The 24,072-nt window shown below is 39.4% G+C and overlaps 1 protein-coding gene across 3 annotated transcripts in view; it reads left to right on the forward strand.

Moving 5' to 3' along the window:
- UACA (uveal autoantigen with coiled-coil domains and ankyrin repeats) overlaps window positions 1-22,083 on the forward strand; it is a 95,337-nt gene extending 73,254 nt beyond the window's left edge. For all 3 annotated transcript variants that reach the window (XM_058737210.1, XM_058737212.1, XM_058737213.1), the window contains exons 11-19: window positions 2,307-2,414; window positions 2,945-2,977; window positions 3,484-3,582; window positions 9,181-9,217; window positions 10,096-10,148; window positions 11,945-14,683; window positions 16,676-16,828; window positions 18,919-18,984; window positions 21,899-22,083. In XM_058737210.1, coding sequence (XP_058593193.1) covers window positions 2,307-2,414; window positions 2,945-2,977; window positions 3,484-3,582; window positions 9,181-9,217; window positions 10,096-10,148; window positions 11,945-14,683; window positions 16,676-16,828; window positions 18,919-18,984; window positions 21,899-21,970 — 3,360 coding nt within the window. In that variant the 3' untranslated portion in view covers window positions 21,971-22,083. The remainder of the gene's footprint in view (window positions 1-2,306; window positions 2,415-2,944; window positions 2,978-3,483; window positions 3,583-9,180; window positions 9,218-10,095; window positions 10,149-11,944; window positions 14,684-16,675; window positions 16,829-18,918; window positions 18,985-21,898) is intronic.
- The last annotated feature ends 1,989 nt before the right edge of the window (window positions 22,084-24,072 follow it).

Below are 24,072 nucleotides of genomic sequence, written 5' to 3' on the forward strand. Positions count from 1 at the left end.
TCAGTCAGAAGGGCATGTGACTCTTGATCTCGGGGTCGTGAGTTTGAGTCCCATGATGGGTGTGCAGATTGCTTAAATAAATATATATTTTTAAAGAAAAAAGAGAAAAAAATAAAAGTACTTTATTGCTGAAAAATGCTAGACATCATTGGAGGTTTCAGTGAGCTGTCATCTTTTTATTGGTGAGAGTCTTGCCTTGATGTTGACGGCTGCTGACTGATAAGGGTGGTGAGTTGTTGAAGGTGGAAGTGAGTGTGGCAGTTTCTTAAAATAAGATCACAATGAAGTTTGCCACATCGGTGAACTCTTCCTTTAGCAAAGGTTTTCTTGGTAGTATGCTGTTTGCTAGCATTTTCCCCACAGTAGAACTCCTTTCAGAATTGAAGCTGATCCAGGACGCCTGGGTGGCTCAGTCATTTAAGCGTCCTACTCTTGATTTCGGCTCAGGTCACAATCTCAAGGTTCATGGGTTCCAGGGCCATGTCTGGCTCCATGCTGACAGCGTGGAGCCTGCTTGAGATTCTCTCTCTGCTCCTCCCCTGCTTTCTCTCTCTCTTTCTCTCTCTCCCTCTCTCTCAAAAATAAAGAGATAAACATTTAAAAAAAATTGGAGCTGATCCTTTCAAACCTGCTTTATCAACTAAGTTTATGTCATATTCTGAGTCCTTTGTTGTCATTTCAATAATCTTTCCAGGAGCTTCACCAGAAGTAGATTCCATCTCAAGAAACCACTTTCTTTGCTCATCCATAAAAAGCAACTCCTCAAGTCATCAGTTTTATCATGGAATTCAATCCCGTCTTTGGGCTCCACTTCTAACTCAAATTTTCTTGCTATTTGCTGCACATCTGCAGGTACTTCCTGCAATGAAGCCTTGAACCCTTCAAAGTCCTCCATGAGGGTTGGAATCCACTTCTTCCAAACTCCTGTTAATGTTGATATGTTCTTAATGGCATCTAGAAAGGCGAATCCTTTCCAAGAAGGTTTTCAATTTACTTTGCCCAGATCCATCAGAAGAATCTCTGTCTAAGGCAGCCATACAATACATACAAAATGTACTTATTTTTTTTTTTTTTTTAAATTTTTTAAAATTTATTTTTGAGAGAGCAAGAGAAAGCGCGGAAGCAGAGGAGGGGCAGAGAGAGGGAGAGGGACAGAAGATCTGAAGTGGTCTCTATGCGGACAACAGAGAGCCCCACATAGGGCTCGAACTCACAAACCGTGAGATCACGACCTTAGCCGAAGGCAGATGCTTAACCGACTGAACCACCCAGGCACCCCCCAAATGTATTTTTTTAACTAATGAGCCTTGAAAGTTGAAATTACTCCTTGATCCATGAGCTGTAGCATGGATGATATGTTAGCAGCCTTCATAGAATTGAAGAGAGTTGGGGCCTTGCTCTGGATTTGGCTTATGGGAATGTTGTGGATGGTTCTGGTTTGATCTTCTATCCAGACCACTAAAACTTTCTCCATATCAGCAGTCAGTCTGTTTTGCTTTCTTATCATTCATTCGTTCACTGGAGTAGCCCTTTTTCCTTCGAGAACTTTTCCTTTGCATTCACAACTTGGCTAACTGGTACAGGAGAGCCAACTTTGGGCCTTTCTCAGCTTCTGACATGCCTTCCTCAAGCATAATCATTTTTAGCTTTTGATTTAAGGTGAGAGACGTGTGATTCTTCCTTTCACTTGAACAGTTAGAGGCTACTGTAGGGTTGTTAATTGGCCTAATTTCAGTATTGTTGTGTCTCAGAGACTAGGGAGGCCTGAGGAGAGGGAGAGGGGTAGAGGAAGGATCGGTGGGTAGAGCAGTCAGAACACACACACTATTCGTTGGTTAAGTTTATAATCTGAGATCGGCACAGGTCATGGTGCCCCAAGACAGTTACAGTAGTATCCTCAAGGATCACTGAGCACAGGTCACCATAACAAATACAATTAAAAAGTTTCAAACATCGAGAGAGTTACCAAAATGTGACACGGAGACAAAGTAAGCAAATGCTGTTAGAAAAATGACACCCATAGACTTGCTCAGTGCAGGGTTGCCACAAACTTCCAATCTGTAAAAAACACGGTGTCTGCAAAGCACAGTAAAGCGAAGCACGGTAAAATGAGTATGCCTGTGTATGATTTCTGATCCACAAATTTTAGATCATTTAAATGTCATCGAAACTATTGTGTATTTGGACTTAAAGCCGTTTTATAGATGTATACATCCATACGTGATAGCAAACTACTTTTAAAATTTTCTTCCATAAGAATTGCTCTTTTAAGGCCAGTCTAGCACCTGTTATCTTTACTATTTAAGGATCTGGAGATTGAAAATGAAGATTTGAAAGAGAGGTTGAGAAAAATTCAGCAAGAACAGAGAATATTACTGGATAAAGTCAACGGTTTACAACTACAGCTGAATGAGGTAAAGAATCTACATCATCTAAAAAAATTTTTAAATGTTTTACTACCAGTAATCGTCCTTGACAACAAATCGTTAATGATCGCCTGTCACATTAAGTCACCGTGCCAGATGCTAAAGGAGATACAACCAGGTCCTTGCCCTTGAGGAAAGTTATATCTTACTGGGATCTTTACAGGAAACTTTCAGTGTCACATGTAAGAACAGAGAAATACTGTTGGTAGATGGTGACAGCAAAGCTCTGAACTCTAGTGGGGGCCCCGGGATTGGAGAGGAAGGAGCAGACAAAAGACGTGAGGAAGAGGAGTAAGTAGGAGTTGATAAGTGATGGGTTCTCAGGAGAATCAGTGCATCTGAGCCTGGTTAGTGGGAAAAACAAATGAAAGCTCAGACCACAGAATTGGTCACCTAGAGACGTGTGCTTCTTGTGTTCCTGTTCCCAATCCTAAAGACACACGCTAGTCTTTTCAAATGATACTTGCCAAGTTCATGCCTTTTAATAACGAAAGTACATTTCTTCTTTTTAAATTTAGGAAGTAATGGTTGCTGATGATCTGGAAAGTGAGGTAGGATGATAGGTTTTACTTTAAAGATATAAAATCTTACGTAAATGGAAAATGGTACTGTTGGAGAGGTTTGAATCTTGAACTGAGTTGGGGATGAGGATTCTGTTTCTGGGTATTGCTTAAAGGGGAAAACAAAACGTACGTGTGACTGTGAAAATACACGTTAAGTACAGTAGCATGGCTTATCAGAAACATTTTGTTGTCACTGCCTCTGAATGCCTGATTTTCTGTGAAACTTCTTATGAAAAGACGTAAAGTTCTAAACACTACAAACAAAATGTCTGAAAATAATAAGATCTAAAACAAACAACGGACATTTGAATTTTTCATAGTATTGTTGGTATGTGTTCTATATTAGTATACTTGTAGAAATCTTCAACTCTACTAATAGTTAAAAATACTAAAAAAAATTGAAGTAATTTTAATTCACATTTTCTGAAACCCATTTTTAACCCAGTTGCAAGCACAGAATGATTTTGCTCTGTATTTATTCCTTTCCATTTCAGAAAGAAAAGCTGAAGTCCCTTTTGGCAGCTAAAGAAAAGCAACATGAAGAAAGCCTGAGAACTATCGAGGCTCTGAAAAATAGATTTAAATATTTTGAGGTATAGAAAGCTTAAATAAATTATCTCATATAACACAAAATGGGCAGTGATAAGGAGCTTGGAGTCAGACTTAAATTTGAATGATCACTTTTTTCTTTATTGTGCAACCTCGGGCAATTCATTTAAAGTCTCTGAGCTTGCTACCGCTTTCGCAAAACTGGGGGGATTGTCCCCCTCTCCACAGAGTTGTTGTAAAGGTTAAACGAGACGCCTGAAATTGACCAATGTGTGCCTGGCATTCTCTTCCGTCCCAGTATCTCTTCCTAGCTTTTCTCTTTGTCCATCTTTACCTTTACAAAACTTCATACTTTTACCTGTAAATCTGCAATGATTATGATAGTGATAATAACAAAGTGTCATAAATGAATAGTATCTTTCCAGGCTTATCTCAGGAGTCTGTGTATATATGCCTTAAGTAGACCACTTTGGTGAGAGTAGTGTCTTAATAAGTCTTAGATCGTATACTCAACTTTGGTTGGATCAGTTAGCTCTTATGTTTTCCAAAGTCATGGTCTTTTAAAAATTTTTTTTTGTTGAAATACAGTATACATTATAGAGTACACTTGTGAAAGTGTATATATGTTGAAGAACTTTCATAAGTCAAACACACTGAGATCAAGAAGCAGAACATCTCCAATACCTAAAAGCCTCCTCATTCTTACTTCCTGTCACTACCCACACTTCCTGCACCAACAGTGACCACTCTCCTGATTTTTAACTGCACAGGTTTGTTTTGAAAGGCCGTAATATATATTTTATAAATGTTCATCACGGGGGTCACTGAAGAAGGTGGCTGATTCAGTGTGAATCTTTTATCTTCATTGGGGAATAGAAGTCCAAAGGACATAACAAAAGTAATTTTTTTCTTTGTAAATGAAACAAATGCATGTAGCTATGAAAAAAAGTAAAGACATGGATGAATCTCACAGACATAATGTTGTGTGAAAGAAATCAGACACAAAGAGTACATACTTCATGATTCCATTTTTACGAAATTCGGAATCAGACAAAACAAATCTGTAGTGAACGAGGTCAGAGTAGAGGCCACCTTTTGGTGACGGGTTACTGACTAGAGGTATGAAGAAGCTTCTGAGGGTGCAGGGAATGTTCTAGATCCGGGTTGTGATTACACAGGGTGCGCATATGCAGAAAATGTATTGCACTGTGCACTTAATATTCATGTATTTTATGCCTCGATACATTGAAAAAAATAAAAGCATGTTTGCATTTATATGACTGAATCCTGAAGATTATTCAGAGATACAGGTTTATAGGCTAATTTAGAACTAGTATAGTGGCTTCTGTCTTTCACATTTGAACATGTTTGTTTTTAAGGTTAATAGTGAAACTTGTAACAGTTAACAGCTCATAGCACCAACCATGTGCCAGGAACTGCTCTGTGCGCTTTGCATGCATTTCATAAACACGTCGACTCTGTATGGTAGATTTTACTTTAACTCTGCTTTGTAAGTGAGGAGACTGAGGCATGGCGGGGCTCTATAAATAGTAAGTGGCAGGGCCAGAACTTGAACCCAGGCAGTCTGACTAGTTTTATCCTCAGTATGGCTTGAATGAGAAAATACAGTTGTGAATATAGGATTTTTGAAGTATTTATCAAAGTTGGATACCTATAATCGAGTACCATTTTTGTATTTTCTTCTACGAGCAGACTCTCACATCTTAAGACTAACATGTTTTTCTGGAGCTGTAGACAAACTTGGAGTCAAGTCTATAATTTTCAGTAAGATTATAATATATTATAGAAAAATAACACATTTTTTCTCATAAAAACAATACATAATTTATTTTAGAAAATTTAGAAAATATTATTAGACTAAAAACAGAAGATAAACACACCTATGATCCCAGCACTCTTCGTACCTGACTGATCTCCTTTCAGAACTTGCTTTGTGCATAACTTGTGTTACATGCACATTCAGCCAGAGGTGGGAATATCGTTTTGTAACTTTTGCACATATTATAGTGGGGACATTTTCTCTAGTCAATAAATAATTCATTTTGATGAATTTTTACATAAGAAATAAGTTTTTACTTTCAAAAAGAAAATTAGAGGGTCCATTTTACATGTGACCCAGTATTTGTGACAGCAGCCATTAAAAACTAAGAATGCTTTATTTATAAATATTGAATATTTACAACTGTGTCCTCTCACATGCTAAAAGTTCCTCCTAAACTGCCAACAGAAATGCTACATTATTTGTATATATAATATGTAGGCAGTTCCCTTATGTTTGTAGAAAAACGTGGAAAAATATGGGTATTTTAGAATGAGACTAATTTTATGAGACAACTCATCAATCCATTTTTATGTGAGTAGTCAAGTAAAGGTAATAAACCCAAACTAAGTTTTTTGAACTCCTTATATGTGGATAGGCCTCTCCCAACCCATACATGTATAAGCCCATTTAGCAACTATTGCAAACTCTAATATTTAATATTACATCTAACAAAGAGCTTAACTAAGCCTACAGACATCTTTCCGTACCCCGGGGGCACTAAGGATTAGTGCATGTGGCATTAATTTATAGAACTATGGACCATTTTTATTGTGGTCACCTATATCACCTTGACACATAGCTATTAGTACTAATGCAGATACACAAACACAAACTACGTCTGCACATCCTTTTTTAAATTGAAAATAGTTGACCCACAGTTAGTTTCAGGTGTACAACTTAGTGATTTGACAACTCTGTGTGTTATGCTGTGGTCACCACAAGCGTAGTTCCCATCTGTCACCATACAACACTGTTACAATGCTATTCCCTGTACTGTACCTTTTATCCCCATGACTTATTCCTTCCATAACTAGAAACCTATATCTTCCACTCTTCTTCATCTGTTTTGCCCATTCCCCTAGCTTCTCCCCTCTGGCAACCATAACACTGTTCTCTATATTTATGTGTCTGTTTCTGCTTTTTGTTTGTTCATTTGTTTTGTTTTGGGATTTCACATATAAGTGCATTTGTCTTTCTCTGTCTCATTTATTTCACTTAGCATAATACCCTCGAGGTCCATCCATGGTTTGCAAGTGCCAAATAGTTCTTGGTGTGTGTGTGTGTGTGTGTGTGTACATATGCCATATCTTTTTTATCCATTCATCTATGGATGGACACATGGGTTGCTCCCACACCTTGGCTATTGTACATAGTGCATATATATCTTTTCAAATTAGTGTTTTTGTTTTCTTTGGGTAAATTATCCGGTAGTGGAGTTACTGGATCATACGGTGTATTTCTATTTTTAATTTTTTGAGGAAACTCCATACTGTTTTTCATAGTGGCTGCACCAATTTACATTCCTACCGACAGTACACAGGGTTCTTTTTTTCTCCACATCCTTGCCAACACTTCTTATGTCTTGTCTTTCTGATACTAGCCATTATGATAGGTGTGAGGTGATATCTCATTGTGATTTCAATTGCCTTTCCATGATGGTTAGTGGTACTGAGCATCTTTTCATGTATCTGTTGGCCATCTGTATATCTTCTTTGGAAAACTGTCTTTTGAGGTCCTCTGCCCATTTTTTAAATTGGATTATTTGGGGGAGGGTTGCCTTGTGTAAGTTCGTCGTGTATTTTGGATATTAGTTCCTTATCAGATATATGATATATCATTTACAAATATCTTCTCCCATTCACTAGGTAGCCCCAAGGTAGTATGGACATTTTTTTGATAGTTTCCTTCACTGTGCAAAGGCTTTTTATTTTTATGTGGCCCCAGTAATTTATTTTTGCTTTGTTTCCTTTGCCAGAGGAGGCATCTAGAAAAATGTTGTTGTGGCTGACGTCAGCGAGATTGTCGTCTGTGTTTTCTTCCATGAGCTTTATGATTTCACATCTCACATTTAGGTCTTTAATCCATTCTGAGTTTATTTTTTGTGTATGGTATAAGAAAGTGGTGTAGTTTCATTCTTTTGTATGTAGCTGCCCAGTCTTCCCAGCACCATTTGTTGAAGACACTGTCTTTTCTCCATTGTATATACTTGCCCTCTTTGTCATAGATTAATTGACTGTATGAGCACTGGTTTATTTCTGGGCTCTCTGTTCTGTTATGTTGATCTAGGTGTCTGTTTTTGTACCATTACCAGACTGTTTTTTTATTTTTTTTTTAACATTTATTTATTTTTGAGACAGAGACAGAGCATGAACAGGGGAGGGGCAGAGAGAGAGGGAGACACAGAATCCGAAACAGGCTCCAGGCTCTGAGCTGTCAGCACAGAGCCTGATGCGGGGCTCGAACTCACGGACCGTGAGATCATGACCTGAGCCGAAGTCGGACGCTTAACCGACCAAGCCACCCAGGCACCCTGCAGACTGTTTTGATTACTACAGCTTTGTAATTTATCTTGAAATGTGGGATTGTGATACTTCCAGCTTTGTTCTTCTTTCTCAAGATTGCTTGGGCCATTTGGGGTCTTTGTGGTTCCATTCAAATTTTACTATTATTTGTTCTAGTTCTGTGAAAAGTGCTGTTGATATTTTAATAGAGATTGCATTGAATCTCTAGACTGCGTTGGGTAGTATGGACACTTTTTAAAAATTAGTTTATTCATTTATTTTGAGAGAGAGTGCATGTGCACACAGGCTGGGGAGGGGACAGAGAGAGAGGGAGAGAGAGAATCCCAAGCAAGCTCTGCACTGATAGTGAGGCTCGATCCCATGAACCATGGGATCGTGACCTGAGCCGAAATCAAGAGTTGACGCTTAACCGGCTAAGCTGCCGACGAGCCCCAAGGTAGTATGGACATTTTAACAGTATTAATTCTTCAAGTCTATGAGTGCGGAATATCTTTCCATTTGTTTGTGTCATCTTCAACTTCTTTCACCAAGGTTCTTAGTTTTCAGAGTATAGGCCTTTCACTTCCTTGGTTAAATTTCACCTCTGTGTATCTTTACTCTTGAAGGTATATGTTTCAGTTTGTTTGTTAGATTCTGACTTGAAAAAAAAAGGAGCAATTCAAACACACTTCAATTCAGAGTACCTAAAATTTCTCTTTTATTCTCCTTTTCCTAACCGACACATTGACGGATTTATTACTAACTGTGTGTAGGTCTGTGCCTCAGTTTCCTTTTCTGCTCTCTGTCTCCCTTTGCCTTCCAAAGTTTTCTGTATTTTATAAATTCTGAAAAAAGAGGTTACACTAATATTTCACAGGCAGTGAGGTAGGGTTCCCGCTCCCAACAGGGGTAAAGTCAGTATTGGACGCACAGGTGGCAGCTTCTTCCTTTTGAGGTAAAACAGCAGCAAAGAGCATGCCCTGAAAGTTGTTGTAGTTCATTTGGGGCTCGGTTGTTTTTTTTTTTTTTTTCTTTTGAGCAATAAAATTTTTCCTTGGAACACTTGGCTGCTTTTATTAAAATGCCTAGTGAAGTAGTTTATTCCCAACTGATCTCTCTAATTGTTGCTAGTGCTGTGACTTTTTTGTGGTTTTAAAGTAGAGTAATACTCGGGAGAAACAAGGAATGTTGAAAATGTGGTTTTAATGGTTGGATCATTTAGAACTGAAATAGATACAGAATTTAACAAAATGAAGCAATATTCACCCAAATGTTTTAATTTATGCTTCTGATTTCAGAGTGATCATTTAGGATCAGGAAGTCATTTCAGTAACCGTAAGTATGGAAGCATAGATTATCATTACTGTTCACCCAGTTCGGACAAGGGAGAATGTTTACGTCTGTTTGTTTTGTCTAACTGTATATGCCCTTCTTGCTGCTAAATGTCAACTGCTTGTGTGTTAAACCTCAACACATCGAAGCAGGAAGAGGTTAAGATGACTGCTGTAGCCTCTAGCAGAAAATCTGGTAATCCTGAGGCTCCAATTTTCCCTAGCCACTTGTATTTTTAAGTTGGGTATTGTATGAATGGCCAAACTTACCTTGTTGATTAGTAGATATTTGTCTTGTGATATTTGGAGCTTGTTTTTTATTAAAAGAAACATGACATAGTTTTCTCATTTGGAGAAATCTTTGGATATAGTCTCAATGCAGGGAAGCATTTTAAAATGAGAAGTTACATAAATAATTATTTCTTACTTAAGAGTATATGTAATAAGTATTAACTTCGGTATTTTGTTTGCTAGTTCTAAAGAATTTCTCTACAAAATCCATTTTTTGCTCCCTAGTAAATATTAAATTATCCTTTAAGTACAATAGTAATGTTTATCCCGTAAGTTGTAAAGAACACCATTTTTATTTTGACTGATTATAAGATACATATTTTATAATAATCATGTAGCTTATTTAGTCTAACAGTCTTATATATTTCTAAAAACCAACTTAGTTTCTACTCAGAACAATATAGATACTTCCCTTATGTGTCTAGAAAAAATAAAGAAAAACAGGGGTATTTTAGAACAAGGATAACTTTATGTTTTAACTCATGCTTTTCTTTAGTTTGAATAAGAGGAGAGATAATAACACCAAATTAATTCTTAGCCTATTTGGTATGAATATTTCAGTTAAGATCTCATTTATTTGGATTTATGTAGGAAAAGAAGATATGCTTCTCAAACAGGGTCAAATGTACATGACAGATTCACAGGTAATTGTTTTTTAATTAAAAATATTTGTACCCTTTTAAAAAGAGGAAAACAGTATTGTGTATTAATTGAATACGAAAATGGAATACAGAAATTCAACATACATTGAATAAGGCCTTCATTTTCAAAGAAAAGTTGTTCTTGGTGTTCTGAGTTTAATAAAAGCCGATAGTACTGTTTCTGGTGCCCTCTAGAGTGTTTTGATGACAGTAGCTTAAATAAGAGATTTGAATTACAAGTTCATTGTCTTTGATAGTAAGCCTCATTAACCGTGTTCGGTTAACGCTTCATATTTACCCATATAAAGGGGAAGCTAACTACGAGTAATTCAGAAGTCATTTTTTTGGACTTTGAAATGTATTTTTCCTTGCATTCCAATATGTATCCTGTGTGTTGGAAATTCACCTCAGAATAAGGAAAGCTTCCAAGAGGTAGCGTTGTCTGATTTTCTAACCTGTTTATACTGCTTCCGGTAGATACAGGTTTGCATTGCATGGGAAGGTCAGCACTTCCCATGGCCTGAACTGATAAATATTTGGGCTTTGAGAGGCCCTTTTACATACCATCATTTATAGGCAGAGTGAGTTAGCCTCTGTGATGTCTAAGATCACTTGAAGCTGGAAAATTCTAAGATTCTAAGTTGAGAAAATGAATGTCACCTGAGAAGTATTTAAGATTAGATAAATATTGGATTGTAATAAAGCAAGTATGGAAATTGTAAAGCTGTGTAAGTAATTGCTAAATTATAGTAGTCTTAGTCTAAAGATCATTGGTAAATTGAAAGGTAATTTAAAAGCAGACTAAAGGCTGCGAAATTATTCCATGATGTTAATTTTCTTCTTGATCCAGGGCAAGACAGTGTAGATTTAACTGAACAACAGTAAAACCTGCCTGTTAAAATGGTGGAATGTATTCACAGCACATAGCTTTTATCCATGGGTTAGTACTTGTAAGGAGCCCTTGCTGTAATAGGCTGTGTGGGAAAAAGTAAGATAATTGAATTTAGTCTTTCATGGTTACATGTTCTATTTAGGCACTATTTCATGAGAAGTTTAATTATACTTCTTTTTTGTGTCAACTCTTAGTGGAGGAATAAGATGTCAATAAAATTTTGTACTAAGATCACATGTTAAGTTTTAGTTTATCCTACTTGAGAGGAGAAAACTGCTTTCTTTCTTTTTTTGTGAGTTAACTAATATTCTCTCGACAACTCATGCTAGCTGTGTTTATTTTGGTGCTGTTTTTATAATTTAAAGAACATTACATTGGAGTTAACAAGGATATTCAGAAATTATATAGCTTCTTAGAAGTTAAATAATATATCATTCTGTGAAATTATTTGCAGATATAAAATTGCCATACTTGTTTTTATTCAACGGTTTTGATGACTGTCTTCAGAATTGGATGTTCTAAGCACACTACGTGCCATAAAGCATAGAAATAATAAATGTGTTTTGATAAAGTTGATATCACTTGTGGGTAGTTATTGTGAATGGAGAAGGGAAGAAGAAATGGTCCCCAGAGGCCACAACTCTTTTCCTTCTTTGTTCTGCCAGAAATACACTTACGGTGTGCAGACTTTCAAAGTATCCCTGCTTGAGAGCATTTTAAGGGAATCATACCCACAATTGCTTTTCTTAACCTCAAAAATCAGTACTGTATTTTTCCAATACGCTAGTCTGAAAACCCCTTGACTACTGATGATGTGGGAATCTAGAAGTTTGGCAAATAAGTAAATGTCTTCTTTAGGCTTTTGTGATTAGTATCTCTTTTTTTGTTTGTTTGTTTCCCCTTTCAGTGTACATCCCCAGGGGTGCCGGCCCACATGCAGAGCAGGTCTATGTTAAGACCGCTGGAGCTGTCCTTACCCCATCAAACCTCATATTCTGAAAATGACATTTTAAAGAAAGAGTTAGAAGCAATGAGAACGTTCTGCGAGTCAGCAAAACAAGACCGACTCAAGCTCCAGAACGAGCTGGCTCACAAGGTGGCCGAATGCAAAGCTTTAGCATTAGAATGTGAACGGATCAAGGAGGACTCAGATGAACAGGTAAAGCAGTTAGAAGACGCATTGAAAGATGTGCAGAAGAGAATGTACGAGTCGGAAGGTAAAGTAAAACAAATGCAGACACATTTTCTTGCCCTTAAAGAGCACCTAACAAGTGAAGCAGCTGCGGGGAATCACAGACTAACCGAGGAACTGAAGGACCAGTTGAAAGACATGAAAGCAAAATACGAGGGCGCGTCAGCAGAAGTGGGGAAGTTACGAAGCCAGATCGGACAGAGCGAGATGCTGGTAGAAGAGTTGAAGCGGGATGCAGGCAAGCTGGTGGAAGAGAACAGGCGACTGCAGAGGGACTTCAGTATGTGTGAGACGGAGCGAGACAAGAAAGGCAGGAGGGTCACGGAGGCGGAAGGCCAGGTCAAAGAACTGTTGGCCAAGTTGGCCCTTTCCGTTCCGACGGAAAAATTCGAGAGCATGAAGAGCTTGTTGTCAAGTGAAGTCAATGAGAAGGCCAAGAGAATAGGAGAGATGGAAAGGGAGCAGGAAAAGTCACTTAGCGAAATCAGACAGTTGAAGAGAGAAGTTGAGAATTGTAAGGCCAAGCTTGCTCAACACGTCAGACCGGAGGAGCACGAGCAGCTCAAGAGCAGGCTGGAGCAGAGGGCGGGAGAACTTACGAAGAAGATCACCGAACTCACGTCGAAAAATCAGACGTTACAAAAGGATGTCGAAAAGGTGTATCTGGATAACAAGCTCCTCAGCCAGCAAGTCCGTAACTTAACAAGTGAAATGAAGAGTCATTACGTTCCTTTACAAGTGAGCGAAGAAATGAAAAAGTCACATGACGTCATGGTCGGTGAGCTGAATCAACAGCTTGTAGATGTCACGCAGAAGTACACGGAGCAGAAGATGGCCATGGAGAAGCTGCTGGTGGAGAATGGCCGTTTGAGTGAGAACGTCAGCCGCCTCGAGACCGCGTTCGTGCCTCCTGAGAAACACGAGAAGGAGGTCACGGCTTTGAACTCCAGCCTTGCTGACCTCAGACAACAGCTCTCAGAGCTTCACAAAAAACGTGCCGGAGACCAAGAGAAAATACATGCACTCCTGTCCGAAAACACCGCGTTGAAAAAGAGCCTGAGTACTCAGTACGTGCCAGCTCCAGCCCACGAGGAGATTAAAGCCGCACTGAGTGGCACCCTAGATAAGACGAACAGAGAATTACTAGATGCGAAGAAAAACATCGAGGATCTCAGTCGGGAACTTGTAAAAACAAAAGAGGAGAATGAGCTACTCAAAAGAAACCTGGAGAACACTCAGAACCAAATGAAGGCCGAGTACATCAGCCTCCGAGAGCACGAGGAGAAGATGGGTGCCGCGAGTCAGAGCATGAAGAGGGTACAGGATGACAGTGCGGAAATCCTGGCCAACTACAAGAAGGGCCAAGAGGAGATCGTGACGCTGCACGCAGAGATCGAAGCCCAGAAGAAGGAGCTCGACACGATTCAAGAATGCATCAAGCTCAAATATGCTCCAATCATCAGCTTCGAAGAGTGTGAAAGAAAATTTAAAGCGACAGAGAAAGAACTAAAAGAACAGTTATCCGAGCAGACACAAAAATATCACGTCAGGGAAGAAGAGGCCAAGAAGTGCAAGCAAGAGAATGACAAGTTGAAGAAGGAGATTTTCACTCTTCAGAAGGATTTGCAAGATAAGAATGTTCTCCTTGAGAGTGCTCATGAAATGGAAAGAGCGCTAAGCAGAAAAGCAGAAGAGCTAAACAAACAATTCAAAGACCTGCTGCAGAAATACACGGAGGTAAAGACCGAGAAAGAGAAGCTGGTCGACGAAAATGCCAGACAGACTTCGGAGATTCTCGCAGCCCAGACCCTTCTGCAGAAGCAGCATGTTCCGTTGGAACAGGTTGAGGCCCTCAAAAAGTCTCTGAACGGCACAATCGAGAGTCTCAAGGAAGAACTGAAGAATAAGCAAAGATGTTACGAGAAAGAGCAGCAGACAGTGGCCACCCTGCATCAGATGCTGGAGAACCAGAAGAACTCGTCGGTGCCCCTGGCAGAGCATTTGCAGGTTAAGGAGGCATTTGAGAAGGAAGTGGGGATCATCAAGGCTAGCTTGAGGGAGAAGGAAGAAGAAAACCAAACCAAAACCCAAGAGGTCTCCAAACTCCAATCCGAGGTGCAGAACACTAAACGAGCATTAAGAAAATTAGAGACGAGAGAGGTGGTTGATTTGTCTAAATATAAAGCGACGAAAAGTGATTTGGAGACCCAGATTTCCAACTTGAATGAAAAATTGGCCAATCTGAATAGAAAGTACGAAGAAGCCTGTGAGGAGGTTTTGCACGCCCAAAGGAAGCAGCTGTCTGCAAAGGATGAGAAGGAATTGCTCCATTTCAGCATTGAGCAAGAAATCAAGGACCAGCAGGAACGGTGTGATAAGTCCTTAACAACAATCACAGAGTTACAGAAAAGAATACAGGAATCTGCCAAACAAATTGAAGCGAAAGATAATAAGGTAGGCACCGAGCAGGCGGCACGGCTTTGCGTCAGGAGCCCCCGCGAGGAACTGCCCGAGTGGAATAGGGCCCCTTTACCGCAGCATCCCACAAGACAGGTTTCCAGAAGCATTAGCTGCGGGACCACTAAATGCCACCTTTCCGGTTAGTCTACTGGTGTGCAAAAAAATTCAGAATTGAGAAAATAGTTAAAGTCACACAAGCAAAAGCATTTCTCCTCGGGTTTCCTCAACTGGCATATCCAAGAATTGAGGAAAGATGAGGAGACTCCAGGTTCACTTGCCTCAAAAGTGGTCAGAGTCCAGTGGGTTTTAGGGTTACCTGAAGGGTGATTGAGGGAGAGGAGGAAGAAAGCTGTGTTTCCAGGCTACAAGAAACAAAGGACACTGGGAAGCACCCCAGACTTGATCTTGGCATTCACCCACACCAGTGACCGAGCCCTCCAGTTCCGTGTACATTTTGTCCTCATAACTTCCCACAGACTGGTCTCCGCACCCAGAATGTCCTGCCTCTCCTTTCTACCGAGTTAAGTCCTACGCGTTCCTTAACGCCCACTTCAACACTTATCCTCCTTCCTGAAGCCTTCGCTATGCACTCTAGCCTCCCGTGAACGGTTCCTCTTCTGAAATGTTAGCGTTGCCACTATTCAAGACGTAACTATTACTGTGTCAGAGTTAGGTGCTCGATCTTCTCAACCAGCTATTAAGATCAGACGGTTTGCAACTTAAGCTTTTCTTCTCATTCATTCCCATGGTACAGTTTACGCAGTAGATGCTTTCAATATTTTCGAAACTGGTGGTTGGCATAATAAAGTGTGTACTGTGAGGATGAGAAATCAGGGAGATTGGGTGCATTTTTATCAGTTCAGTGAGCGATGATTAAATGTCTTCTCTATGCCAAGTTCTGGGGATACGGCGGCAAATACACATCCCTGGCCCTCCTCAGTGGAGAAGTACAAGTACTAGCCTTCTGATCCATCTGTTCGTGTGACCCAGAACTTAAATGCTCGCACCTTGTTCAGAAGGTAGTTAGGAATATAACAGTGTATAATTATAATAGCAAGTTATTAATAACTACTTACAATTATTGTCATTTATTGAGGATATACTATGTACCAGGCAGATATTTATGATTGCGTTTGAGTTTTTGAAGTGTTTGTTTATTTATTTTGAGAAAGAGAGCATGAGTGTGAGCAGGGGAGGGGCAGAGAGAGCGGGAGAGGATCCAAAGCAGGTTCCACACTGTTGGCACAGAGCCCGACACGGGGCTCGAACTTACGAACTGTGAGATCATGATGCAAGCCGAAATGAAGAGTTGGTCGCTCAACCGACTGGGCCCCCTAGCCACCCCGCATTTGATTTTCTTAACTGTTAAAGAACTTCTTTCTTTCACTGATAAGGGAACTAAAGCTCATAAAAATAAAGGAAATTAGCCAAGCTCACACAGCTAATAAATACCAGATCAGTCTGACTTGAAATAAAAAGGTTTTGCTCTCTCTGGTAAACGGCCTCCTGATTTTTTTCCCTCTTTAAGATAAAGTAGTCTAAAATCCCACCTTCTTGAAATGAACAAGGCACATAAGTTCATGCTAGGCTTGTGTGAGCCGAGCTTTCTTTTCAAACTTTGTTGGAGGGAATGCCCCACAAGTTCCTGTGTTTCAGAGAGCCTAGAAGGTGATCTGTAGACTTTCATAGGTACCTAAATATTAAGAATAAGAAGACTGAGGTCACTCTCAGACCTTAGGATATATATTTATTCTCAACTTAGTAATGCTTTTGCAAGGAATTTACTGAGAGGAATTTAAAGCAATTAAATTATGTATTGTATTATGTACTGTTGATGACAATCTCAACAGTATTCATTCCTCAGTTTTCTGGTGTACAAAGATAAATTTGGTTCCTCGCGGAGCGATTTTGGTATAAAGATGTTCATTAGAACCGCATAAGTGAATAATATATGTTTCTCCCATACCTTTTCTCTTTGTTTACAAGATAACCGAACTGCTTAATGACGTGGAAAGACTGAAGCAGGCGCTCAGTGGCCTTTCACAGCTCACCTACCCGAGTGGGAGCCCCGGCAGGAGACAGAGCCAGCTGATTGACAGCCTACAGAGCCAAGTAAAGGCCCTGCAGCAGCAGCTGGCTGTGAGTACCCTGGCCTGGGAGGGCTTCGTGCTGTACGTGCGGGGTTGTGTTCATTTGCTTGTGAAAGTTTATGTAGAGCTGGGATTGATTCGTGGCTATGCCGAGATCCAGGAATGGAATCATTTTTGCCAGAAGTTACTTACGCCCGTAGCAGCGGTATATTTGGTGCCTACTATATGCCACGCACTACACTAAACATTGTACGTACTTTAGCCTTTATCTTCATCGCGGCCCCCCCCGCCCCCATCTGATTCTTAAGGAAACAAAGAAGAAAATACTTGATGCTTGGGGACATACAGCTGGGATTCGATCCTGAGACTGGCTAACTCCAGCTCTGGTGGTGTCTTCCCAGCTGCAGCACACTCTTTAAAATATCGGTCCGCCAAACTAAGGGAAGTTTTTAAAATATTTTCTACTTATGAATACAGGTAGGCATCCCTCTGGTTTTGTACCTTATATCCTTATATAGTAAAAGAAAACACCTGGAAATATATATATCCACATACGTATCCTATATGCATATATGTATTTCCTTTCTATATTAAAGAAAGCAACTGGGGCGCCTGGGTGGCTCAGTGGGTTGAGCGTCCTACTTCAGCCCAGCTCATGATCTTGCAGTTTGTGAGTTCAAGCCCCACCTTGGGCTCTCTGCTGTCAGCCTGTCAGAACAGAGCCCGCTTCAGATCCTCTGTCCCCTTCTCTCTGCCCCTCCCCTGCTTGTGCTTTCCCCCCAAATAAATAAATATTAAAAAAAAAAAAAAAAAAAAAGAAAGCAACTGGATTGAGAAACTGAACACGGGAGCTCAGTTCTAAACACTGCTGCTTAAAAACCAGGTGACGTGGAACATTCCCCCTAATCCTCGGCTACCTTATCCATACAGTGGAATAGTAAGAACTGATTACTTATTTGTTTGCTTTTTTAATCAAACGAGGTAATATGACATACATGGAGATGCTAAGTAAAACAGCCCAGTCAAATGTAAATTGTTACTAAAAATTTCCTATTTTATAGGAATTGGTTATGAGTTGTTTTTGAATAGAAGAAAGCTCTTTTTGTAAGTGTTTGTTTATTAATACTCTGGCCTGCAGATTAATGATGACAGATTATTGATTTGGATCTTATCAAAAGGATCTGGTAGTCCCTTCAATAATTGGAAATATTTGTTTCTTATTTATTATATTCATGACACTGTGCTAAAACACTGTCAGGGATAAAGAGAGTACACAGGTTTTGTCCCAAGGAGTTCTAGGTAATTAGAGAAGCAAAATTTAGATCCATGAAAAGTCAATTAACAAGACAAAAAATGTCATATACAGAGTTGAGAATAAGGTCCCTGGCTATAAGTGATAGGAATTCATAGGAGGGAAAGATCACTGGTGCGATAGGAGCTAGGCCGAGAGGAAGGGAATACCTGGCTGGAACTTGTAAGATAGTTGGTGTTTTGGTAGGTGAATGGAAAATAGAGAATCTTCCAGGCAAGGGAAGTAGTTTGAAGAAGGGCGTGGGGGTCGAATGTGAACGGTGTCCCCAAGGGGCCGTAAAAGCTGATCAGCCTGGCTGGGAGTGGAAACTGTATTTGTGGCTAGATTGTCCAGGCTGTGGAGAAGTTTGAGGAGTTTAGATTCTCTTTTATATGTAATGAGGTTTCTCCCAAGGTCTTTGAACCAGAAGTGATTCCAGAAAAGAGCTGCCTTCATCTTGGAAGCATGATCGGGAATAAAATCTAGAGACAGGGAGACAAGATTGGAAGCTTTTGCAATAATCGCAAGGATAAACTGTTAAGTATCTGGATAATTTCGTGGCATTAGATGTGAACTAAGGCAGTAATTTCATGTTACCTAGGACAAGCGGCATTGCTTTCGCTATGAATGTTTCCACACATTGATTAGGAAAGTTTAAACGATTGTTAATGCTGTGCAGTTTTGCATCCGGTGGGTCCCAGGTGGTTTGTTACAAGACGTGGCAGGAGCACTTTAATAATATTGCCATTTTGTAGTGTCAGGCCTGAAGATGGCGTTGTCACAAGCCTCCGTGTGTTTGAAAACGTGAATGCTGATACTCTGATCTGTCCATCTTTCCACATGTCTAGGATGCCGACAGACAGCACCAAGAGGTAATTGCAATTTATCGGACACATCTCCTTAGTGCTGCGCAGGTAAAAAACGATTTCTCCTCTGGCAGAGATACCATTTTATTTTTTAATTTTCTTTATAAAAACGCTTCTGTTTTTTTGATTCCAATATCGTCAACACACAGTGTTATGTTAGTTTCAGGTGTACGATACGGCAATTCACCAATTTCATATATCACCCGGTGCTCAACACAACACGTGCACTCCTTCATCCCCATTTTAGAGAAGATCATTTTTTTTTATTTTCAAGTAAATGTATGTGAAAATCATTGCTGTGTAAAGTAGTTGTATCCCATATGCTTATTTTAAAATCATTGTGTTTTTTTAAATCATGGCTTGTGTATCTCCCAGAGAAATTTACAAAGCTATATGGTAACACAACATCTTAAATGTAGTGTTCTCTCCATCTGCTTGTCACTCATTTTATAGACAGTTTGGCAACATACGATGGCAGCACATGTTAATGGTATTGCTAGCTGGAGATAATGCCTTGACATCCATACCTGGCTGTCAGCTAAAGAGAGTGCAAAGGACTTCACTGTTTCTTGGTAGCTCAGGAGTGTTTCTTTGAAACGTAGAGAATGCTATAAAAGCGCAAAGATGACAGGGTGTGCACAAAATTGTAATAATGTAAGAAAATAACCTGGTTCTGTTTGGAGATTACCAATAGTATTTATTTAATGTGGCTTAAATTCAGTGAAACATCAGATTAAGAATTCCCTCTTTGGGGGGTGTGATGAAAAGGCTCCTCTTTTAGAAGAATATATCACACTGAGAAACTGTTCAGCATGTGAAGAATACCATACTTAATGCTCCGTAGAAACCCTGTGATCAGCAATCTCTGAAATTCTCAGAGTAGATTTTTCAGGAAGATGTCCTAAAAGAGGCAACGTTAGAATGGCAGGTGAGATACATTAGGAATTGTTCAGGATTTGAAGTATTAGGCGACACTGTTCACCAAAAAAGGCGGGGTGGGGGGGGCGGGGAGTTGTTGCGAGAAAGCTTCCAAGAAGGTCATTTTTTAATAAGAAGAACTAGGTAAAATAACAAAAAGAAGAAACTTTACAACATCGAATTCGTAAAACCAAAAAGCCTTCCTTTTCTATAGGAGATGAGGGGAAACAAATGTAAAAGCATGAATGGTATGATAAGAGGAAGTTTGGCTACTTTCTTTTGAGGAGCTAGAAGATAAGCTGGGATTTGAAAGTACAGCTGACCCTTGAACAGTGGGACGTAGGGGCGCTGACCCTGCACAGTCAAAAATCTGTGTGTAACTTTCGATTCCCCCAAAACTTGACTACTCATCTAGGCTATCTATTGTGAGGAAGCCTCACCAGTAATATAAACAGTCAATTCACATGTATTTGGTATGTTATATTTACTAAATACTGTAGTGTTACAATAAGAAGCTCGAGGAAAGACAGTGTTACTAAGAAAATCAAGGAAAGAGGAAATACATTTATAGTACTGTACGGTATTAATCCAAATAAAAGATCTTTGTGTAAGTGGACCCCCACGGTTCAAACTCATGTTGTTCAAGGGTAGCTGTATATTGAAGTTGTTAGAGAAGACCGTTGAGGGACAGCAGAGTGGGAACTTTAGGAGGGAAGTGGTAGACAAGTGTGGAAGATGTGGATAAAGAACTCATTCAGATCTGATATCAGCCAGGAGAGAAAGAGCATGAAAGACACCACAAACTGTCAAGCCTTTCAACTCTGTATAATGTATGCTTCCAAAAGTTGAAATCCTACTGACTCCTAATGAAACATAACAAAAACAACTGGCATCAGAAATTGTCTTGCCTTCCGGCATCATAAAGTTAACCAAGAAATTCAGTGTAGTCAGCCATGGCTAATGTTTGAAATTTCAACATCCCATTCTTACAGAAACAGATTTTGGAAGCACAACTTTTTACATGAATGGGAAGTGTTAAGCTGAATTCTATTCAAATGTCCAAGCAAAGAGAAGGGGGCCGAGGGTGTCGTAAGCCCACCATACTGACTCGCATTTAATCTGCCCCTTGCCATCTTTTTAAGTTCAAAATGTTTCTTCCTAAATATAGATGACTAACATTCACGTAAAAGGATCTCCACCTCATTGGTAATGGGGGAAATCCAAATAAACAGGGAGGGACCATTTTTTCACCTATGGGATTGGCAAATATTAAACAAGATGAGCATCTGTAGCATTGGCCAAGGTGTTGTGGGAAATTGGCATTTATACCCTGTTGATGGGAGTGTAACTTGTTACAATGCCCGTAGAGGGAAGTTCTGTAGTGCTTTGCAAAATTAGCAATGGAGCCTTGCTTTTTGACCCAGCAGTTTCTTCTCTGGGAATCTGCCCATGAAGATGGGAAACACCTTAAACGCCCGTCGTTTGGGGGAAAGAAAGTCGTTTGGGGGAGTAAAGAAAGTACGATTCATCTGTACGGTGGGATGGCATCCAGTAACTTAAAATAATTAGAGAAATAGCTTAGGAAAGACATCCGTGACATTAGGTGAAATGGCAAGTTGCAAAATGATGTGATCTTCCCTAGGATGAAAATATAAGTATGGGGGCTTTTCCATTAATTTTTCTAATTACAAAAACGTTTCTCAGCAGAAGCAGAAAGAAAACTTAACGTGTAGCTGACTTCGCTCACTTATGACTTACGCCGCCCCTATTATCTGAGCCATTATTAAAAAAGAGAGAAGGAGAAAAGTTTGTCCATCTGTCTTCTGATAATAAGTGTTAAGAGCAGCTGGTTTGCACTGCTTTTAGATTGACTTTTTAAATTTCCGTCGCAGAGCTCTGCTGTCTTTTCCAGTAAATCCTTTAGAATATCTCTGCAATGATGAGGCTTTAGCATTTGGTGAATCACAGCCATTTAGGCCTAATAGAATTCTTGTGTCATTGAAAAAATCTGTAAAATATTTCTCCCTTTCTTCTTTCTCTCAAGGGTCACATGGACGAAGATGTGCAGGCGGCCTTACTCCAAATCATACAAATGCGGCAGGGGCTTGTGTGCTAACTTAGCAGCCTGTGCTTCAGCTGCTGGTGCCGAGCCTTCCGTGTGCAAACCCACAGCCTTTCTGGGCCCTTTTGTGCTAGTATCATTGAAATAAAATATATTTTGTTTCATCAGCAAGTTTTTTTTTTTTTTAATTAGATGGGGATGTTACTGAGTTTTTCAATAGCAATTCAGATCTTATAATCTATATATGTTAATTTTATGGTGAGGCAAACATTGTAACGCTTTGCCTCGGGTTGGCTACGTATTTTTAAGCCGTCGAGTCCCTAATAAAACATAAGCCATCTGTGTAGGTCCATATGAAGAGGCGTTAGGCTGAAATAATTGCTTAAAGGTTTCTTTCAGAGAAATTAATTTGGTTAAGTGGATCAAAAGATCTTTCAGGCCTTCAGCTGAGCCACGAGAGCCTAACGTGATTTTAAGGAATATGCATCATAACTTGGCTGGCCGAGTTGCGTTTTTTATTGAAGTAACCTGATGAGTGCCTTTGACTTCTTTTGGAGGCACAGATTTTTTTCTTCTAACTTTTATGCCTCTTTCAATACATTTCTTTTCATAAATGGTGTACTGTACTAAATTACATTTAGATTAAAAGCAGACCAGCGTAGAACATATCAGGAATTTCTAATCCGATGGCCTCATAATATCCACAACAGTATCTTAATTTTTTACTCGTGGTGATTTTTTTCTTGCCACAGTATTTAGAGAGCTATGATAGCTGGTATCCTAGATTTTTCAAACTATCAAAATTCTTAGGCTTTTTTTTTTTTAGCAATTACTTTGACATTTGCTACTATAGTAACCAAACACTCATTATACATGCATCCTCCAAATGTTTTGCACTTATTTATAGGAAAATTGCACTAATGAAATTAATAATGTGAAATGCAGTTTTCTTGCAAAATTAGAGAACTAATTTTAGAAAACAGGTTTTTAAGGTTTCAGATGAAAGTGCAATAATATAGTAAACTGTAAGAATATAGATCACAAGGAAAAAATAAAATTGGCCACGTTTTAGTGAATACTTTATTGTAACCAACCATTTTTATTAACCACATCTCATTAAGGAAAGTTTATATGTTTTGTTGCTTTTATTAATATTTTGTTTTCCATCCAGATTGAAGATTACTAGTTTGACTGTTAGCAAATAAACTGAACCAATGAATCCTTTCAGCCAGATTTTCTTTCAATCGCAAAGTGTGCCTTAGCAGTAATCTTTGAGCATCCTGAAAGATTTGAAAGATTTCTTATTTTTTGGAATTTTTTTTTTAAGTAATCTCTGTGCCCAACGTGGGGCTTGAACTCATGACCCCAAGGTCAAGAGTTGTGTACTCCACCGACTGAACCAGTAAGGTGCTCCCTGAGCCAGACTTTTTAGCCCAAGTCTGTAAATAATAACAAGGACAAAGAGCCATCCGAATAGCTTCTCCCACCAGAAGCTATCAGATTTCTTCAGTGTAGAAACCACAGTGAAAAGTCAGAATTGGATTTCTTTTTAATTCTTTAGTTATACACAGTTTACACGAGCAGTACGCAAATTCCTTGGTTTTATGCTTAATGTTGTCCTTCTGCATGAAGTCTGTTCCATGAGTTTTATGTAGGTCTCCTTTGAAGCTGTAGAGGAGAGAAAGTTCTTACTGAATACTCACATTTTCGTCTTGTATTTTCCTTATTAGAAGTGGGAGGGGAAACTTGTGTGTACTTTATTTTGTCTTCAATCACAAATAAAATGTTTTCTGTGGACTACTGTTTTTGAACATCCTCGTAAAAGATCTACAAGGCCAATTACTCCATGTGCCGCTGTGGAGAATTTGGTGTAGAGAACGATGGGGTCCAAGTACAGACAGGTGTTACCCATTTTCAGTCCTCCGTGGAGGGTGGAGTAGTAGGTCGCCTCCCTGAATTAATCCCGTTGTCTCCTTCACCCACTTTTTGATATCAAAGGCAGAGACGGCATTTACAACACTGAAGGTTAAAGCTTTTTAGAGAGTAAACAAATGGAATATATATAGTGGGCAATGCTGGCCTCTCTGCCGGTCTGTGTTCAGAAAAACGATAACATCTGAACTTAAGAAGCGAGAGGGAGAAAGATCGGTTGTGTC

The sequence above is a fragment of the Neofelis nebulosa genome, chromosome 7 (genome assembly GCF_028018385.1).
Source record: "Neofelis nebulosa isolate mNeoNeb1 chromosome 7, mNeoNeb1.pri, whole genome shotgun sequence".
NCBI classification, from domain to species: Eukaryota; Metazoa; Chordata; class Mammalia; order Carnivora; family Felidae; genus Neofelis; species Neofelis nebulosa.